Source organism: Panthera onca, chromosome B3 (genome assembly GCF_046562875.1).
Source record: "Panthera onca isolate mPanOnc1 chromosome B3, mPanOnc1 haplotype 2, whole genome shotgun sequence".
NCBI lineage: Eukaryota > Metazoa > Chordata > Mammalia > Carnivora > Felidae > Panthera > Panthera onca.
This window is the reverse complement of record NC_138344.1, coordinates 109396130-109416059: the sequence shown is the minus strand read 5'-3', so window position 1 is coordinate 109416059 and position 19930 is coordinate 109396130. Positions and strand designations below refer to the sequence as shown.

At 39.4% G+C, this 19930-nt stretch overlaps 1 protein-coding gene and 1 long non-coding RNA gene across 8 annotated transcripts in view; one reads left to right on the top strand and one right to left on the bottom strand.

Moving 5' to 3' along the window:
- LOC132669975 (uncharacterized) overlaps nucleotides 1-2545 on the bottom strand; it is an 83209-nt gene extending 80664 nt beyond the window's left edge. For 5 of the 7 annotated variants that reach the window (XR_014137828.1, XR_014137824.1, XR_014137826.1 and 2 more), the window contains exons 1-2: nucleotides 2215-2510; nucleotides 1371-1540 (exon numbers count right to left, since the gene is read on the bottom strand). This is a non-coding gene — a long non-coding RNA (uncharacterized LOC132669975). Of the gene's footprint in view, nucleotides 1-1370; nucleotides 1541-2214 lie in introns of all 7 variants that reach the window. The other 2 variants (XR_014137827.1, XR_014137829.1) reach the window with 2 other exon arrangements.
- Nucleotides 2546-2671: 126 nt separating this feature from the next.
- Nucleotides 2672-19930, top strand: part of SGPP1 (sphingosine-1-phosphate phosphatase 1) — a 35280-nt gene continuing 18021 nt past the window's right edge. Inside the window, exon 1 of the mRNA XM_060620005.3 lies at nucleotides 2672-3556. Coding sequence (XP_060475988.3) covers nucleotides 2858-3556 — 699 coding nt within the window. The 5' untranslated portion in view covers nucleotides 2672-2857. The remainder of the gene's footprint in view (nucleotides 3557-19930) is intronic.

Below are 19930 nucleotides of genomic sequence, written 5' to 3'. Positions count from 1 at the left end.
TGGGGCAGAGAGAGAGGCAGACACAGAACCCAAGGCAGGCTCTAGGCTCTGAGCTGTCAGCACAGAGTTCAATGCGGACTCGAACTCACGAGCCATGAGATCATGACCTGAGCTGAAGGCGGACGCTTAGCCAACTGAGCCACCCAGGTGCCCCTCTTTATTCTCTTTTAAAGAGGATATTACATTCTGACAAAATATGCCAGTGATGAAGTCATATTTTAGCCGTAGGATATAAATATCACCTCCTACTTTGTTTTATATGTTTTCCTCTTTCTCTGCTCTCTTTACACTAATTAGTCCCCAGAATTGGAAATTCCTTGAATGAATCTGAATAATTCTTTATCTGAACAAGGGGCACCTGAGTGGCTCAGTCAGTTGAGCGTCTCTTGATTTTGGCTCACTCAGGTTGTGATCCCAGGGTTGTGGGATCCATGCTGAGCTTGGAGCATGCTTGAGATTCTCTCCTTCTGTCCTTCTCCCCTGCTCGTACCTGCTCTCTCACTCTCTCTCTCTCTCTCTCTCTCTCTCTCTCTCACTCTCTCAAAAAACATTCAGCCTTTATAAACAAATGATTTTGACAGAAACCAGGCTCCTCCCACCTTTGTACAAGTTGCTCCTTGTTTTCAAATGCCAGCTAATCATCCATTTCACAGGACCATTCATAGATAACCTAATGCCACCTCTCTGCTTACTCCATGAAGTGATTGCTTGTGTCTGATTTCTTTGATCCGTTTGGTATGTCTGGCTTTATGTCTTTGAATATACTCGCATGTTTTGTCTCCCTCACTAGATTATAAATGCCTCAATATTAGACACAATGTGTTCTAATCAAGGACGGACAATTATTTGCCTGCAGACCTATGAATTCAAATGAAATGCTTTAACTTTTTCCTAGTTCCAAAATCCTTTCCAAATCTCTTCCTTCTGATTCCCAGAACCACAGTCCAAGTTCCTGCCCCCATTCCCTCTCACCTGACTACTGCAATCATCTTCTAATTATTTACCTAGCCTTTGCTCTCTGACCTCTGGCAATTTACCTTCGATTTCCTTCTCAGTTATCTTTCTAAAGCAGTTCTGATGGTGTCACTCCCTAGGTTAAAAGCCCTCCATGGCTCTCCACTGCCTACAAATAAAATCTCCAGCTTGGCATTCAAGGTCTTTACAGTCTGGTCCCATCCCCTCTTTCTAACCCCATTCCAACCACTTACTCCTCCTACTGTGTATTCTATGAGCTACTGTTTATCAAATACATCTTTGCACATTCCTGTCCCATCTTTCTTCATTTTCTGTCTTTCCTAAGATGAGTTTCTCCACCTACTCTCATCACGCTCTTTAATAAAGGATCCCAGCTCAAGAGGATTACTTCTTACCTGGCTTGTTGTCCCTAGTCAACTTGTTTCTTCTCCGTTCCAGAGCATGTTATCTCCATTTTAGCATTTTCCATTTATACTGTGAGCAACTTTAAGACAGAGATGATGATTTATTTATCTTCCTATGGCTATAGCGTAGCAAGTGAAGTGGGAGGAAGAGAATAATTTCTCTAGGAAATGAAGGAAATACTGCTAAAGACACAGGTAGGGGAAATTTCCCAACTTTCTTGGAAGAGGTTCAAATTCTTTAATTATTGACATCCACCTTACTTGAAGTAGCTTCTTGGAATTAAGAGTTCAGAGAATCTCTGGGGCACCTGGGTGGCTAGTCCAACTTTGGCTCAGGTCATGATCTCATTGGTGGTGGGTTGGAGCCCCACCTGGGGCTCTGTGCTGACAGCTCAGAGCCAGGAGCCTGCTTCAAATTCTGTTATCTCCCTCTCTCTCTGCCCCTCCCCCATTTGTGTTCTTCTTTCTCTCTCTCTCTCAAAAATAAGTATTAAAAAAAAGTTCAGAGACTTTCTAATAAAAAAAGTATTTTCTAGAATACTTTTCTAGAAGTCAAGTTTGTAACTTTCCTGACATGGAAATTAAAACTCTAAATCAGCCTCATCAAGCTCAAAAAATCTACAGCCTGCCTCCAGGAACCAATTAATTTCTTCTGTGCAACCCCACCTAGCTATTAGAATTTATTAAAATACTACATTTAAGTCAAGATAACTGTGATCTCTTATTTGATCAATGGTGCAGTATTGTCCTGGGATCTACATCTAATCTTGCCACCACTGGTCAATTGGCACGTGGCTTTCAGGACATGAGCCGTCAGAAACAGCTCTGTAATTACTTGTGATTACTTGAGTCGAACGATTCCGGGCCTATGGTGGTTATTTCGCCTTCATTCACCATTAAACACTTGATTCTGTGCCAGCAGGATGTCCGGGTGCTTGGCCACTCGCACCTCGGAGGCCGGCCCCCAGGGTCGTGGCCTCTCCGAACCAACGGTGGTCAGAGGCAAGCCGGCAGCATCAGCCGGAGGGAAACGAGGGCTGAAGTTGGAGAAGGGGGCGGACAAGGTCCGCCCGCCCAGCGCCGCGACGCCTGGCGGGTGTCAAGGCGAACCTCAACACAGCCACCCCGCTGAGCCTCAACACCCCCACGCCGCCGGATGCGCTCGAGGCGGCCGCGCGCGGCCAGGCGCCCTCCCGGCGCGGCAGTGGGGGGCGGGGCTGGGCGCTGCGCGCGCCGGCGCGTGGAGGCCGCGGGCGGTGGCGGAGCGCGCGCGGCCTGGGAGGGGCGCGCGGGGCGGAGGCGCGCGGCGGCGGCGGCTGCGGCCTGTGGCGCCGTCACCGGGCAGAGCCGAGCGGGTCCGGCTAGGCGCTGCTGCCGCTGGCCAGGTGCGCGGGGACGATTCCAGGCTGCGCCAGGGTCCGGCCCGCCTTCCCGCCGCCGACGTCCTCCCGTCTGCGGGCCGCCAGGGTCCCGTTATCATGTCGCTGAGGCAGCGCCTGGCCCAGCTGGCTCGCCGTCTGCAGGAGCCGCAGAAAGTGGCCCGTTTCCAGCGGCTGTGCGGGGTGGAAGCGCTGCCTCGCCGCTCCGCCGCTCCCGCCACCGATCCGAGGGAGGATGAGAAAGCGGAGGCGCCCCTAGCCGGAGACGCCCGGCGCCGAGAGCCGCAGCCTGGGGCGTCTGCAGGCCCCCAGCCGCCCGGGAACGACCGCAATCAGTGTCCCGCCAAGCCCGGCGGCGGCGGCGGCGCCCCCAACGGCGTGCGGAACGGGCTGGCGACCGAGCTGGGCCCGGCCTCGCCGCCGCGCGTGGGGGCCCTGCGCCGCAACTCGCTGACGGGCGAGGAGGGTGAGCTGGCCCACGTGAGCAACTGGCCGCTCTACTACCTGTTCTGCTTCGGCACCGAGCTGGGCAACGAACTCTTTTACATCCTGTTCTTCCCCTTCTGGATCTGGAACCTGGACGCCCTGGTGGGCCGGAGGCTCGTGGTCATCTGGGTGCTGGTCATGTACCTGGGCCAGTGCACCAAGGACATCATCCGCTGGCCGCGGCCCGCCTCGCCGCCCGTGGTCAAGTTGGAGGTCTTCTACAACTCCGAGTACAGCATGCCCTCCACCCATGCCATGTCCGGCACCGCCATCCCCATCTCCATGATCCTCCTCACCTACGGCCGCTGGCAGGTAAGGGTCCCTTGTCTGTCGTCTGCTCAGCCTTGGAGAGTTAAACTACCCAGAGTTGTCTTCACTCCCCGCAGTTATGTTAATTTGGCCGTTCCCCTCCCAAACCTCTCTTTCCGCGGGATTTCACAGTCCCCGCAAACAGGCCTTTTCTAGGTTTTAAAAAATTAAATGATCCGGGAAAACTTAAGAGACTTAGCTGTCAAACTGTATTCTAATAACAGTGCCTTTCTTAGAACCCAAAGGAAACGCTATTCGTGGAGTAACATTATCATTGAGCTTTGGTTGAGTTTTTAAAATGGTTTTAATTCTTGTGATGCACAGAATATAATTGTAATTAAGTATGATGTTCTTACACTTAACCAAGACCCAGTTTCACCATAATGATGCCTTGCCCCAGACTAATTCTGCCAGGCCTGGGTAAAGTCTTGAGCTTTATTTACTGAGACAGTGTTTATAAAACCGTCGTGTAATTGCAAAACAAACATGGTCGTTCGAGGCTATGAAGAAATGAATTTTAAACGAAGGCCACTGTTTATGGAAGTGAATGGAAAGCAGCCTGAGTTATCTTTTTTAGGGGTGTGGCTGCTAATTTGCTGTTGGATACAAAGTTTAATTAATCTCCTAAATCACTGATTTGTAGTATCAGTTGTTGAGCTATTACAGTATTACTGTTTCATTAGCTTTGAAAGTGCATACTTTTATTACAGTTTTTCTTAAAATCAGGGCTCTTGGTCAGACTAGTGGGTTTATAAAAATGACACGTAACGACAGCAAGGACAGCCTGACAATCGGGGATGAGTTTCGAATGGGAAATATCTTATATTTTGCTTCCTTCTTTTGGCCTCCCATTTTTCACTCTTTCATGTTACTTAGGTTTGAATACTGATTCTCTTTTTTATAGAAGCAACGTTTATTCTTAGACTGCTATCTTGTTTTATCCATCTTTTAAAAATTGTAAGGAGCTTTGTTCCTACTGTAGACCAGTCCCTTAATTTAAGAATAAACTTAGTAATCATGGAGAATCTAAAGAATTAGACATCCTCAATTTTTTTTTTTTCCATCAGAGCACGAAATCATCTTAAATTGAGATATACTCAATTCTGTGTAAAACTCCATTATGTTAAGCTTACTCATGCCAGATTTAATTGCAGTATAATGTCTTATCCCCATGGGCACTTCTGTGCAGTACATCTCTCTTACAGTATCATGCAAAATATGTAATGTGCAGAGTAAGAATGACAGAATTACGACAGAAGAGTACCATGGACAATTATTTTTTCCTATTTAGCCAAAGGCGACATAGGTGATACTCAAAATTGTAAAATAGTGCTGCCTATTTTGCATGAAAGATAAATATCATGTTTTATTTGATCTAAATATTTTAGAATTTAAGATTGTCATTGATTTATGTTTGGCATATTTACTGGTTAGCTAATGATGTTTGTCTTATTTTCACTAGACTTTCAGGAAAAAACTGTAACTGTAGGGTCTTTTATAATTCCTCAATGAGTAGCTATGTTGCATGGTGTTATTATTAGAGTCCAAGTAAAAAAAAAAAGGTTATTTTTTGCTCACTTATTCAAAGCACGTGCTAACAGAAAGTCTGAAAACTGTACTGCTGATGATTTATGAATTGTAGATATTGGTATTGTAATATTTCAGGGTTATTTGAATTCTTAGAAAAAGCTTACATTATAGTTTTGGAGAACCTAGTATGTTTAATTCAAAGTTTGAGGAATTCGTATATCGTACAATTTTATAAATTTAGCTAGACACGACTTTAAAAATCACCTGCTCTCAAACTGTATTTTACATATGTGGAGACTGAACTATTAGAATTAATCTTGTAAAATTAAATTTCTTATTTTAGATTTTTTTACTTTAAATTTGAGTAAACTTCTAAATTCGAATAATTGTTTATCTTTTGGTTATAGAAGAAAGGCTCCCTTGTATGGAAGGTCTGTGTTTATAAATGTTTTTAATAACCTAGTATGAAAAACAAAATGCTTTTTTACTTTTTACTTTTTTTTATGTTTACTTTTGAGAGAGAGAGACAAAGGTGAGTGGGAGAGGGGCAGAGAGAAAGAGAGACACAGAATCCAAAGCAAGCTCCAGGCTCTGAGCTGTCAGCACAGAGCCCGTCGCCGGGCTCAAACACGTGAACTGTGAGATCATGACTTGAGCCAATGTCTGATGCTCAATTGACTGAGCCACCCAGGCGCCCCAACTTTTTTACTCTTTAAAAAAATCCTGTTATAATTGAAAACAAAAGTACCTTCCTTTGCTTAAGCTGTTTTGGTCCTACTCTCTGTCAGTTAGTATTGTAGTAGTTTGGAGGCTTATATTTTCAGGAGTGTGTAATGAAAAAACGATACTGGAAACTGGGGTAAGAATTCAGCAATGAAAGCCTGGTGTTTTTCTAATTAATAGTAGTTTGGGTTGATAGTCCTGTCTATCTGCTGGGCCCCTAGTGCTTATTCAGGACAAGTGTGGTTATTTCTATATGCCTGGGATGCTGAAACATCTCTGGAAACAGTTCTCTCACATACCATCCTTTTGGTGTGGAATAACTGCTCCCTGCCAATTAATGTGAAATCAGCTTTTGAAATCTGTTCAAGATTGACTTCCTATAAAGAGTATCCTCCCCCCCCCCCCCCCATTTTTTGGCTGTTTAAAAAAAAAATTTTTTTTAAGTTTATTTATTTTGAGAGAGACAGAGACCGTGCAAGTGGGGGAGGAGCAGAGAGAGCTGGGGAGAGAGAGAATCCCAAGCAGGCTCCATGCTGCCATTGCAGAGCCCCAAGTGGGACTTGAACTCATTAAACCTTGAGATCCTGATATGAGCCAAACCAGGAGTCTGATGCTTAACCCACGGAACCTACCAAGTGCCCCTACACAGAGCCTTTTTATTTTTAATTAACCCCTTCTGTTTCATTAATCCTCATTTATTCTTAAAATGACCATAGACCAACAAAATTACTTCGGGCTTGTTGAAAGTGCAGGTTTCTATCCCTACTCTCAGAGATTCTGATCCATTAGCTAGCTAAGTGAGGTCTATTGCATTTTACTGAAGTTTCCCAAAGATTTCTGAGGGAAAAAAAAGTATTTTCTTAAACCCCTAATAAGTAAAATTAACTCTTGATCCTTAAAATATATTTTGTATTTCTCCAACATTGTTGTCTCACCTTTTTTGCAATTCCAGTCTTTGAATCTTTTTAAGGTTTGTTATATCAAAAGAGAGATCTGAACAGTATGACTCCAAGCAGTTATTTGATATTAGAAGATTTTTTTTTTTCATGCTGATGCAAGATAGAAAGTGTATGGCATTTCCAGGTATTAAGTAAGTTGAAATCCATTAGCCAGGATAATAGTTACTGCTTTCATATTATTTGTTGGAATTTTTTTGTAGCCTGAATTGGGAAAAAATAAGAAATCAGGAGCATTAGGTACTAAGAACATGGTCCTTTGAAGAATAATCTAAAATTAAAAGTAAAGCACTCCTTTTGTACTTATTTTTGCATGTCCTTTCCAAAAATAAAAATTCTTAGTTTTTAAATAATATTGCATATGAGTTCTAATTATATACTTGATTTAATGACGTTAAGAAAGTTTTTAGATTAATCTCATTTTAAAAAATTGTCATCAGGGGCGCCTGGGTGGCGCAGTCGGTTAAGCATCCGACTTCAGCCAGGTCACGATCTCGCGGTCCGTGAGTTCGAGCCCCGCATCAGGCTCTGGGCTGATGGCTCGGAGCCTGGAGCCTGTTTCCGATTCTGTGTCTCCCTCTCTCTCTGCCCCTCCCCCGTTCATGCTCTGTCTCTCTCTGTCCCAAAAATAAATAAAAAACGTTGAAAAAAAAATTAAAAAAAAAAAAAAATTGTCATCATCATACACTTTATAGCCAAACCCATTCCCAACTGGTCCATATGCTCTCACTAATTTTAATAATAATAATAGTAATTCTAGTGTTAACATGTATGAAGGTCAGACATTTTTTAAAATGTCTATTACCTGATTTAGTCTACTTTTATAACTTCCCAATGTTTGGTCCTACTAAGTAATACAAGTTTACAGATCAGGAAAGTAAGGTAGAGGAAGATTAATTTATTCAAAGTAACATAGCTAGTAAGTCTCACAGGGAAAATTTAAATCTTACAGACTTCAGGGGCACCTGGGGGGCTCAGTCTGTTAAGCGTTCAACTTTGGCTCAGGTCATGATCTCAACTGGTTCAGATCATTATCTCATGGTCGGTCCGTGAGTTTGCGCTCAGCATCAGGCTCTGTGCTGACAGCTCAGAGCCTGGAGCCTGCTTCGGATTGTGTTACCTCTCTTTATGTCTCTCCATAGCTCATGCTCTATCTTTCTGTCTCAAAAATAAATAAACATTAGAAAAAAATTTTTAATCTTACAGACTCCAGAGCTTATGCAAAAATTCTTTTGAAATCACACTGTGTGATTTTTAAAGAATCTTTTCAATAATAAATATTTTTGAAATAGGATTGTGTCAAACTACACAAACAGCTTTTTAGAAGCTTGAGAAGCTTTTAGAAACATGCCTTGAGAAGATAATATGTGTGTATATAAATACATATGCAATAGCCACAAATACTTATGTTTTAAACATGTATTAAGTTGTTGACTGAAATCAGTGCTGATTTTTCTCACCCTTCCTTTTCCTCTATTTTTCTAATATAAATAAAAAATTCAGTAAATATAATAAGAGCTTTGGAAAAGAAAAACACATAAGATATTTTATTAAAATATAGTTTATTATAAATAATAAAGATATCTGTGAGGTCATGAAAAAATAAAAGGAAGGCAAGAAGAACTACAAAAGTGGGTCAGTAATGACAAAAGCTAGAAAAGGCTTCAAGAGCCAAGGAAAACTGATCACACTGGTAATTCTGGGAAGAAACACAGTTCATTAAAAAATCAAATTGGTTTGCTCTTTGATTTCTTTTTACCTCATATCATACTTGTGCTTGAAATGCACATTTTCCTGATTTTGTAAGCGCTTACTATTAATCCTTCCTTTAAAAATAATTGAATTTATTTGTTTGAGTAGGGGATACTTAATAGAAAATTTAATATTTACATGAAAATATGAAGAGGAGAGTACATTTCTTTTCTTTTTCTATTCCAAAGCTACCAGAATCTCTTTCCCAGAAGAATTCATTGTTCTAAGTCTGTTGTTTAGCCTTCTGGAGAATCTTTACTTTTGTAGACATATATCTATATAGTTTATTTTTCATACAAATGGTAGCATACTATACTTTTCTGGACCTTGCTTTTTTCATTTAGAAATATATTGTGGGAAGATTTTCCTTTTCTTTTACCCAGCAGTTAATGAGTACTAACTTTTTGTGCTTAACAGTTGTTTTAAATGCTTTACATGACTTAATTGTTTTAATCCCCCTAAAATCCTCAGAGTATTATCACCTATTTGCAGAAAAAAAAATTGAGGTAGAGGGAAATTAAGTAATTTGCTCCAGTTGACTCTTACAAGTACCTAACAGACCCTGGATTCAAACCTAGATAGTTTAAAAGATTTTTTTTTTTTTTAATCTTTATTTAGTTTTGAGAGAGGCAGAGACAGAGCAAGAGCAGGAGACGGGCAGAGATAGAGGGAGACACCGAATCTGAAGCAGGCACCAGGCTCTGAGCTGTCAGCACAGAGTCCAATGCAGGGCTTGAAATCACAAATCGCGAGATCATAACCCGAGATGAAGTCGGACGCTTAACCGACAGAGCCACCCAGGCGCCCCTAAACCTAGAGTTTAGCTGCAAAACTACACTATGCTACTGTATTATATTGTCTCTCCGTGTTAGCACTTTCCATTTTATATATATATATATATATATATATATATATATATACACGTATACGTATATATATATGTGTGTGTGTATATATACACACACACACACACACACACACATATACACACACACATACATGTATATATACATTTTTTTTTAACAGTTTGAGATCAGAGCGTGAGCATGTGTGCATGCGTAAGCATGCACAAGCAGGGGACAGGCAGAAAGTGAGGAAGATAGAATCCCAAGCAGGCTCCACACTGCCAGCATGGAGCCTGAACCGCCTGAGTGGAAGTCAGCTGCTTAACTGACTGGGCCACCCAGGCACCCCGGCACTTTCCATACTGTATAGATAGCTGTATTAATTTTTTCACATTTACATTACTTTCCAATATATTAACATAGTGTAATTTATTTAGTAGGTTGACTATTTCAGTACTGTGTATTCAAAGATTTCTCATTTTTTTTTCTATTAGATTGCTGGCATTTTACTTACTGATTTTTTTTTTAAATTATACCTTTGGGTGTCTGGGTGGCTCACTGTTGGGAGATTGAGCCCCACATGGGGCTCTGTGCTGTGCGTGGAGCCTGCAAAGATTCTCACTCTTCTCCCTCCACCCCTCCCGTTTGCTTTGTGCATGCGTGCACACTCTGTCTCTAATAAAAAAAAATTAAAAAAAATTAAACTATACCTCTTGGGTTTTCCTTTTTCTTTTTAAACTGCTGTTCTGCCTTCAAATAATGTTCTATTTCAAGTATAGCCTAAGAAGCTTGCAATGGTATACTTTCATTTTCCCTCTCTCTTTTTTTATTATTGTTGTCATACACTTTACACCTACGTATGTTATAAAACTCACAATAATACATTTTTGTGTAATGTTCCAGCATTTCTAGAAATTTTTTTTTCTCCCCTCTTCCTCTGTCTCCCTCCAGATCTTAGAAATTCAGTTTCATGTATGTTAAATTGTTTAACACTGGTCACTCACAGATCACTGATGTGATGGTGATGATGATGATGATGATGATGATGAGTGCAATGTTTTTGCTCTTGATGCTTCATTTTAGATCATCTCTATTGCCATAACTTCCAGTTCACTGATCTTTTCTTCTGCAGTATCTGATTTTCTGGTGGACTCAAGTAGGATGGGATATATTTTCACATGCTATATATTTTATATCTAGAAGCTCCAATTAGATGTTTTTTTAATCTTCCTTTTTTCCTGCTCATTATGTTCTTATTTCTTTTACATTCTTGAATATAATATTTTATTTTATTTTTAATGTTCATTTATTTTTGAGGGGGGAGGAGGGGCAGAGAGAGAGGGAGACACAGAACTCGAAAACCGGCTCCAGTCTCCAAGCTGTCAGCACAGAACCCGACTCGGGCTTGACCTCACAAATTGTGAAATCATGACCTGAGCCAAAGTCGGACGCTTAAGCGGCTGAGCCACCCACATGCCCCTTGAGTATAAGACTAAAAAAAAAAAAAAAGAAAAAAAAATTTTTAATGTTTATTCATTTTTGAGAGATAGAGCATGAGTGGGGTAGGGGCAGAGAGAGAGGGAGACACGGAGTCCGAAGAAGGCTCCAGACTCTGAGCTGTCAGCACAGAGTCCCACATGGGGCTCAAACTCATGGACCGCGAGATCATGACCTGAGTGGAAGTTAAGTCAGACATTTAACTGACTGAGCTACCCAGACGCCCTGAGTATAAGATTTTCATAACTCTTTTAAAGTTCTTATCCACTAGTTTCATCATCTTTGTCATCTTTGTGTGGTTCTAATATTTCTCCTGGTTATGGATTATATTATTCTGCTTCTTTGGTAATTTTTAAGAGTTTTAGATTTTGTTGTATTCCTTTAAATAATGTTGGACTTTGTTGTGGTTACAGTTTAATGTTTTTAAGCTTGCATTACAAGCTTGCATTAAACATTACAGTTTAATGTTTTAAGCTAGAGAGAGTCCAGAATAACCATAGGTTAGAGCTAATTTGTCCTCACTGCTAAGGCCATAAGATTCTTATTTTTTTTAAAGATTTTTTTTTTTTTTTTAATAATCTCTACACCCAACATGGGGCTTGAGTTTAAAACCCCCGAGATCAAGAGCTTGTTCTTTGTAAGGACTGAGCCAGCCAGGTGCCCCAAGCAATAACCTTCTAAAGAGTACCCAATTCCCTTAGTACTCTGCTGGGTAGGAAAGTGATTCCAGGCCTGTGTGAACTTTGGGAATTGATTGGCCTACTGTTTTCTGGTATTTTTTCTCCCATCCTTGTGGACTTTTACCCCATGCATGCACAGATTAATACTCAGCAAACTATTTGCAGAGACCCCCTACAGATCTTCTGGACTTGTGCGATTCCTCTCTCCAGTGTTCTGTCCTGCAAACTAATAGCTGCCTTGGCCTCTGGAAATTCCAGTCTTCTTCCCCTTAACTCAGTGAGACTGCTAGACTTTGTTTTGGTTCCTCCTCGCATGCTACAGCCTGGAAACTGCCTCCAGCAGCAACCTAGGGCAGTCGTAGGGCCCATCTCATTTGTTTCCCTTTTCTCATGAATTATAGTTCTGTGCTGCTTGTTTTCCAGTATCTGAAAATGGTTGTTTTATATAATTTGTCTCGTTTTCTGGATGTTTACAATGGAACAGCTGTACTTACAACAGTTAACCCTTTATGGGCAGAAACAAATCCTCTCACCTCTACTTACTGGTTTTTGTTTTTTATATTAAAAAATGTATTGAGATGTAATTCATGTACCATACGTTCACCCATTTAAATTATGCAATTCTAGCTTTCAATAGGGGTGGCTCAGTTGATGAAGCATCAGACTTTGGCTCAGGTCATGATCTCATGGTTCATGAGTGCAAGCCCCACGTTGGGCTGTGTGCTGACAGCTCAGAGTCTGGAGCTTGCTTCAAACTCTGTGTCTCCCTCTCTCTGCCCCTCCCCCACTCTTGCTCTGTGTGTGTCTCTCAAAAATAAATAAACATTAAAAAAATAAAAAAAATACCTTTCAATATATTCATAGAGTTGTACAACCATCATCACAGTCAATTTTAGAACATTTTCTACTACTCAAAGGAATCCCATACTCGTAGCAGTCATTCCCCATTTCCCCCCAATTCCTAGGTAACCCTAGACAACCACTAATCCACTTTATGTCTCTATAGATTTGCCTACTCTGGACATTTCATATAAATGGGAACATAAAATATTTAGTCTGTTGCTGGCTTCTTTCACTTAGCATGTTTTAAGATTCATCTGTATTATATCATGTATCAGTACTTCATTCCTTTTTATTGCTAAGTAATATTCCATCAGATAGATATACCACATTTTATTTATCCTTTCATTTGCTGGTAGACATTTGGTTTTACTTTATTTTGAATAATGTTGCTATGGATATTTTTGTATAAATTTTTGCATGGACATATGCTTTTGTTTCTCTTGGGTTACTTTTTGCTTTTTGAAGCCCTTTATATTGTGTTCAAATTAGCCTTTTGTCTGTGTGTGATTTAGAAATACGTGTTCCTACATTGTTACTTCTGCTTTTTTGTTTTTCAAGCAGAATTATTTTCTTTTTATACATCAGTCTTTTGTTTCGTGGTTTCTAGGTTTTGTGTAATATTTAGAATAGTCTTCTACCATGATTTGTTGTAGTACTTTTATGGTTTTTGTTTTTGTTTTTTTTATGCTTAAAAGATGGCTTTGAACCATCTCTTGCTTTGAGTAAGGAATCTAATATTTCCCAATGGCACCATTTATTGAATAGTCCATTTTCCCCTGACTTTAACTGTCACTTTTTTTTTAAGTTTATTTATTTATTTTGACAGAGAGAGTGCAAGTGCACACACAAATGAGCACAAGTGGAGGCAGAAAGAGAGGGAGAGAATCCCAAGCAGCTCTGTGCTATCAGCACAGAGCCCGATTGGGGGCTTGATCTCAAGAATCATGAGATCATGACCTGAGCCAAAATCAAGAGTCTGATGCGTAACTTACTGAGCCACCCAGGTGCCCCTGTATTAATCATAGATTAAATGCAGGTATATATTGGGGTCTGTATCCATATTTTTTACTTCGAATTGATACATCTGCTATTTGTGTGCAAGTTCCATACTATTATATTTACTATAGCTTTATAATATTTTTTCACTTATTCTTGCTGTTTTTATTTGTTTATACAGTCTTCTGTATGTACTTTAGATTTTGTTTTTCTAGTTCCAAAAGAAAAATCCTTTTGCTGTTTTACTAAAAAGATAAAATCATACTTTCATGTTTAAATCTTTGATCTACCTTTAGTGGTTTTGGTATATGTTGTGAGAAATGGGTCTGATGTATTTTTTTCATATTGATAATTAAGCTAATACTATTTTTGAATAGTTCATCCTTTCTCCCCTTATCTGTAATCCCACTTTGTTACATACCAAGTTTCTATAAGTGTATGGCTGTGATTCTGGGTTTTGTATTCTGTTTCACTGGTCTCTTTTATTTGTCTGTCTCTTTATCAATATCATCGTCATGCTTTAATTGCTTTAGACTAAGTCTTAATATCTGTTTATGAAAGTTCTCTACCATATTCTTCAAGATTGTCTTGGCTATTTTTTTTTTTTTTTTCAACGTTTTTTTTTTTTTTTTTTTTTTAATTTTTGGGACAGAGAGAGACAGAGCATGAACGGGGGAGGGGCAGAGAGAGAGGGAGACACAGAATCGGAAACAGGCTCCAGGCTCCGAGCCATCAGCCCAGAGCCTGACGCGGGGCTCGAACTCACGGACCGCGAGATCGTGACCTGGCTGAAGTGGGACGCTTAACCGACTGCGCCACCCAGGCGCCCCTGTCTTGGCTATTTTTGAGTATTTGCTTTCAATATACGTCTTAGAATGAGCTCTTTAATTTCCATAAAAATCTCTGGAGTTTTATTGAAATTGCAATGATTTATAAATTGATGTGGAGAGAATTGATAGCCTTACAATATTGAATTTGTCTATGAATATGGTAAATCTTTTTTTTTTTTTTTTAATGTTTATTTTTGAGAGAGCGAGACAGAGCACAAGCAGGGTAGGGTAGGGGCAGACAGAGAGGGAGACACAAAATCCGAAGCAGGCTCCAGGCCCTAAGCTGTCAGCGCGGAGCCTGACATGGGGCTTGAACCCATGAACTGTGAGATTGTGACCTGAGCCAAAGTCGAATGCTTAAATGACTCAGCCACCCAGGCTCCCTGAATATGGTAAATCTTTATTTAGGTTTTCTTAAATATATTTCAATGGAGTTTTATAATTTCCTCCATATAAATCAAGTATATCTTCTGTTAGACTTGTTTGTAGTTTATGTTTTTTGTTATTGTCGTAAGTGATACCTTGTTAAAATTCAAATATAACTTTTTGTGACTAGAATATAGAAACATACTTGATTTTTATGTATTGATCATATATACAACTTTTTTCAACTCTCCATTAATTTAATAATTAGATGTATATTCTCATCTGTTCTTTATAGAGAAAAATATGTCAGCTGAGAATAATGACAAGTTTATTTATTTTGTTGCAATTATACATTTTTGTTGACTAAAAAGCTTTAATAATGGTAATGACATTAAATTCCATAAATATAATCATTTCATTTCTAATAAGTACTAGCCAGTCACATAAGTCCTACAGATAAGAGGGCAAATAAAACAAAAATATGGTCTGTTTGCTTGAGGGGATTAGATTGGTGTTTTAGGAAGATTCTTGTATCTATAGTATGGAAAGTGACTAGAGAGCAGTAAGACTGGAGGCAGGGGAAGCAGACCAGGTAAGACGTTACTCCACCAGTTCAAGGGAGAGAAGATGGAGACCTAAAGGAGACTATAAACAACTGACTGCTGCCTGATTTTATATGACCTGTGAAGTATGAATGGTTTTTTACATTTTATTTTATTTTTTTTATTTTTATTTTTTAACGTTTATTTATTTTTGAGACAGAGAGAGACAGAGCATGAACGGGGGAGGGTCAGAGAGAGAGGGAGACACAGAATCCAAAACAGGCTCCAAGCTCTGAGCTGTCAGCACAGGGGCCTGATGCGGGGCTCGAACTCACGGACCGCGAGATCGTGACCTGAGCCAAAGTCGGTGCTCAACCGACTGAGCCACCCAGGCGCCCCCCCTTTTTTTTTTTTACATTTTAAATAGTTGACAAAGGCCACAAGATTATTTATTTTGTGACATGTGCAAATTATATGAAATTAATAGTTTTAGTGGCTATACATAAAGCTTTATTGGATCACAGCCGTGTCCATTCATTTATATATATCTTGTCTGTGGTGCCTTTGTGCTATGGCAGCAGAATTGAGTAATTGTGACATTGACTATATAATCCACAAAGCCCAACATAGTTACTATCTGGCTCTTTACAAAAGAACTTGGCTGGCTCCTGACCTAAATAGTGTCAGTGGGAGTAGAAAGAAATGGATACATTTGAGAGATACTAAGATGTAGAATTGATGAGACATGGTGATTAATTGCAAATGACAGTAAAGAAGAAAAACAGGAGTAAAGGATTATTCCTAGATTTACTATTTGGAAAGCTGTGAAATAGTAGTGTGATTTATAGAAATTGCAGAAAGCAGGAGTATGGAGGAAAATTCCATTTTAGATATGTTGAATTTGAGGTGTCTGTAAGACTGAACTATCTGGCAGGCAATTCTGCACATGAAAGAGACCTGGAGAGGTTTGGTATCATCAGCATACATGTGCAGAATGAAGTGATGAGAGTGGATGGTCCTGCCCTTGGAGGGTACACACAGATGAACAGAGAGTCTAGGGAAAAACCTTTTTTTTTTTTTAGTAAAAAATTTTTTTTTGATGTTTATTTATTTTTGAGAGAGAGACACAGCATGAGCAGGGAAGGGGCAGAGAGAGAGGGAGACACAGAATGTGAAGCAGGCTCCAGGCTCTGAGCTGTCAGTACAGAGCCCGACATGGGGCTTGAACTCGTGAATTGTGAGCTTGTGACCTGAGCCAAAGTCAGATGCTTAACTGACTGAGCCACCCAGGTGCCCCCAAGGGAAAAAAAACCTTTAAAGACCTCAATATTTAAGGAATGGATAGGGTAAAAAGAACCTGAAACAGAATCTGACAAGCAGCAGTTTGAGAGGTTTGTCTAAAGTTGTGTGTGTGTGTGTGTGTGTGTGTGTGTGTGTGTGTGTGTGTGTGTTTGCGTGTAGGGCTCTAGTAACTCATTTGTACTAGAAAAAAAAATTTATTTGAGGACTAGAATGGGTATCTTCTCATAGAAGTCAAAGTCAAGAAAGTGCTGCCAGGCTTCTGGAGGAATTAGAGCCAGGCCTCTAGAACGCTATTAGAACTAAAGGCAATGCCGTTCATCCCTTTTCTTGGGGTTGCATGGTCTCCCATTTCTGCTTCTTTCTTCTCTCTCTGCTTTGGCACACGTTTCAGCCTTATCCCTACTTCTACATCATTTCCAAATTCAAGCACACAACAGAGACTGACTTGCTTTCAAACTACTATCAGGAAAGAGAATCTAATTAGCCCAACCCAGCCAATGGATTTACTGCTGTAGGGCTAGGTGTCCATCCCTGACCAAGAGCTGTAGTCGGAAGAGCAGGATCACACAGTAGGAGCATGTCTCCAGGGCCACCCTGCTGGGTCTAAGCGGGGAATATTTACAGAAGAAAAGAGTGAAAATTGGACAATATCATAAAAAGGGTATACTATAAAGGGAAGCTGCAGTTGAGAGTGTTTCTAGAAAAGGAAAGCAGTTAATATTTTTAAATGCTGCTAAAAGAACAAGCAAGATAAGCACTGAGCTTTATAGAAGACTTGGAAAATAAAAATAGGAAAAATCTAATGTTAACATTTTGGTATTTCCTTACAGTTTGAAAATAATTGGGGCCATATTATATATAGTGTTTATTCTTTTTTTATATAATGTGTGATGGTTAATTTTATGTGTCTTTTAGCTAGGCCATGATACCCCGATTTTTGGTTAAACACTATCGTAGATGTTTCTGTGAAGATATTTTTTATATGACATTAACATTTAAATCTGTAGACTTTGAGATTACCTTCCATAATATGGGTGGGGCTTTTATCCAATCAATTGAAAGCCTTAAGAGAAAAAAGACTGCCCCCCCCCCCCCCCCCAAGGAGGAGGGGATTCTGTGCTGCTACTGTCTTTGGACTTGAGCTACATTAACTCTTTCCTAGATGTCCAGTCTGCTGGGCTACCTGCAGATTTTGGACTCTCCAGCCTCCATGATCATTGAAATAAATCCAATAATAAAGCCAATTCCTTGGAATAAATCTATCTCCGTGTATGTGTACATATAGACCTTACTGGTTTCATTATTCTGGAGAGCTCTAATAGGTCATACTTTTTCCTTTCAGCAAACATTCCTAGAAAACATTCTTAATGAATGAAGCACTTACATATTCTTGCAAAATAGTTTTTATATTATAGGATTGTCCTTACTATAGATATATTACCTCCATTTATAGGTGAGGAAGCTGTGATGCAAAGAGCTTATGAAACTAGTGTGTTGTCCTACACCTGAAGAGGTAGGCACCTTTGGAGTAGTCAGCCTAGCTCACAACCCTCTAAAGGTCCCTCACCTTTAGGGCAACTGTATTTTCTCAAATCAGAAATTTGAGTTTGGGCAGGTTTCTTCACTAAAGAAGTAAATCGAAAAACCTCCATCTACCATGTGGCCTAAAGAACAGAAAAGCTGCTACACAGAAAAGGATGTATGTAATAAGAAGAGATGGTCCTGTGACCATTTATAGTTGCAATTTCTTCTTGAAGCTTAGCTTCCTTTTGCCTTAAGGTTCAGTGACTCTGTATCCTTATAATACAGCTTCTTTTTTCTCAACATGAGTTGATTCTGTTATTTCCATTTTTCAGCATCCCAGTAAATGCATATAGTAAATGTCTAGAACCAGATCTGTGTAGCTCCAAAAACCCGTATTTTAAACTACTACATTATAGTCAATATTAATTCATTGCTGTATGCTATATATAATTTTATGATAAACATGTTTATATGTGAATCCTTGCCCACATTTCTATGTCTTTGGTATAGAATTCTAGGAGAGAGATCACTGGGTCAAAGTATATGAACATTTAGACTTTTATGTATTAGCAAAATGCTTTCCAAAAGGGGGCATCAATTTTTATTCCACTAACAGGGTATGAGAACAAGGCAGATGTATCATTAATGTGGTATCCTAGTCATCTCTTGTTTACATATACACTATCCATTTCTTGAATTCAAAATATAATTTTTTTCTGGTGCCTGCCTTTGTCCCATATTTAAATTACTCTGAAAATTTTAAATTCTGTTGAAGACAGTTCTTGTAATTGCTTTAATGGCAAGTCATTTTATTGACTTTTTTTTTCTAACTTCAATGAATGTAAATGACAAATGCCACAATATAAAAAATAATTCTGATTATGTGTGATAGTTAAGGAAAGTGTATCAGTAAGAATAGAGCTGTTTGGTATAATAACTGAAGGAAATGTTTAGATAAGTGTTCTTGTAATAGACTGTGCAATGAAAAGATTAGATAGTGGTATGAAATTAAAAGCGTCTAGGAGGTCATGTGATCTGTTTCAGTTTGGTAAATTTTTATTAATTTGAAAATAACATGAAGGACTTGTGTTTCAGCTTTTTTTTTAAAGTATTTTTTTAATGTTTGTTTGCTTATTTATTTATTTATTTTGAGAGAGAGGGAAAGACGGGGAGAGGCAGAAAGAAGGGGAGACACATAATCCAAAGCAGGTTCCAGGCTCTGAGCTGTCAGCACAGCTGGGGCTCAAACTCATGAACCTGACCTGGGGCTCAAACTCATGAACTGTGAGATCATGACCTAGCCGAAGTCAGATGCTTAACCAACTGAGCCACCCAGGCGCCCCTTCTTTCAGCTTTTTTGGTAAGACCTAAAGATTTAAGAAAAAACCTTTTTATAAGAGGAAATAACATAAATTTAGCAGATAAAGCTCAACAGTCCCCCCCCCCCCCAAAAAAAAAAGAGAGAGAGAAAGAAAAATAGAAGCTAGGAACCACTACCAAACTTAAAATTACTATTTGTATAGTGATAAAAGTGTAAAGTAACAAGCACAGTAAATTGGAAGACATCAGAATAGACCACTGGAATATAATACTAAATGTTATTTGGCATCTCTGCATCTGTTTCTTTATCTGTAAAGAGAGGAGAGGGTGGTGGAATTAATGTCTTCAATATCCCTTTTGCCTCTAAGTAAGTAAAGTTTGTACCTAGCCTCCATTCTAAGAAAAACCTACATAAAAAATATCTCAGTGATAATCTGCTTTATCCTAGGGATACAAGGAATTAAACAACACACTTCATACATGAAGGACAGCTTAGTAAATAGTGGTTAAGAGCTTAGACTTCGGAATTAGACTCTCAATGTTTGAATCTCAGCTCCATACCTTAATACCTATTTAATCTTAGACCTCTTTTTTCCTCAGTTTCCTTTAAATTAGAATACCTACCTCATAGGGTTGTTCTGATGATTAAATGAGCTAATATTTATAAAGCT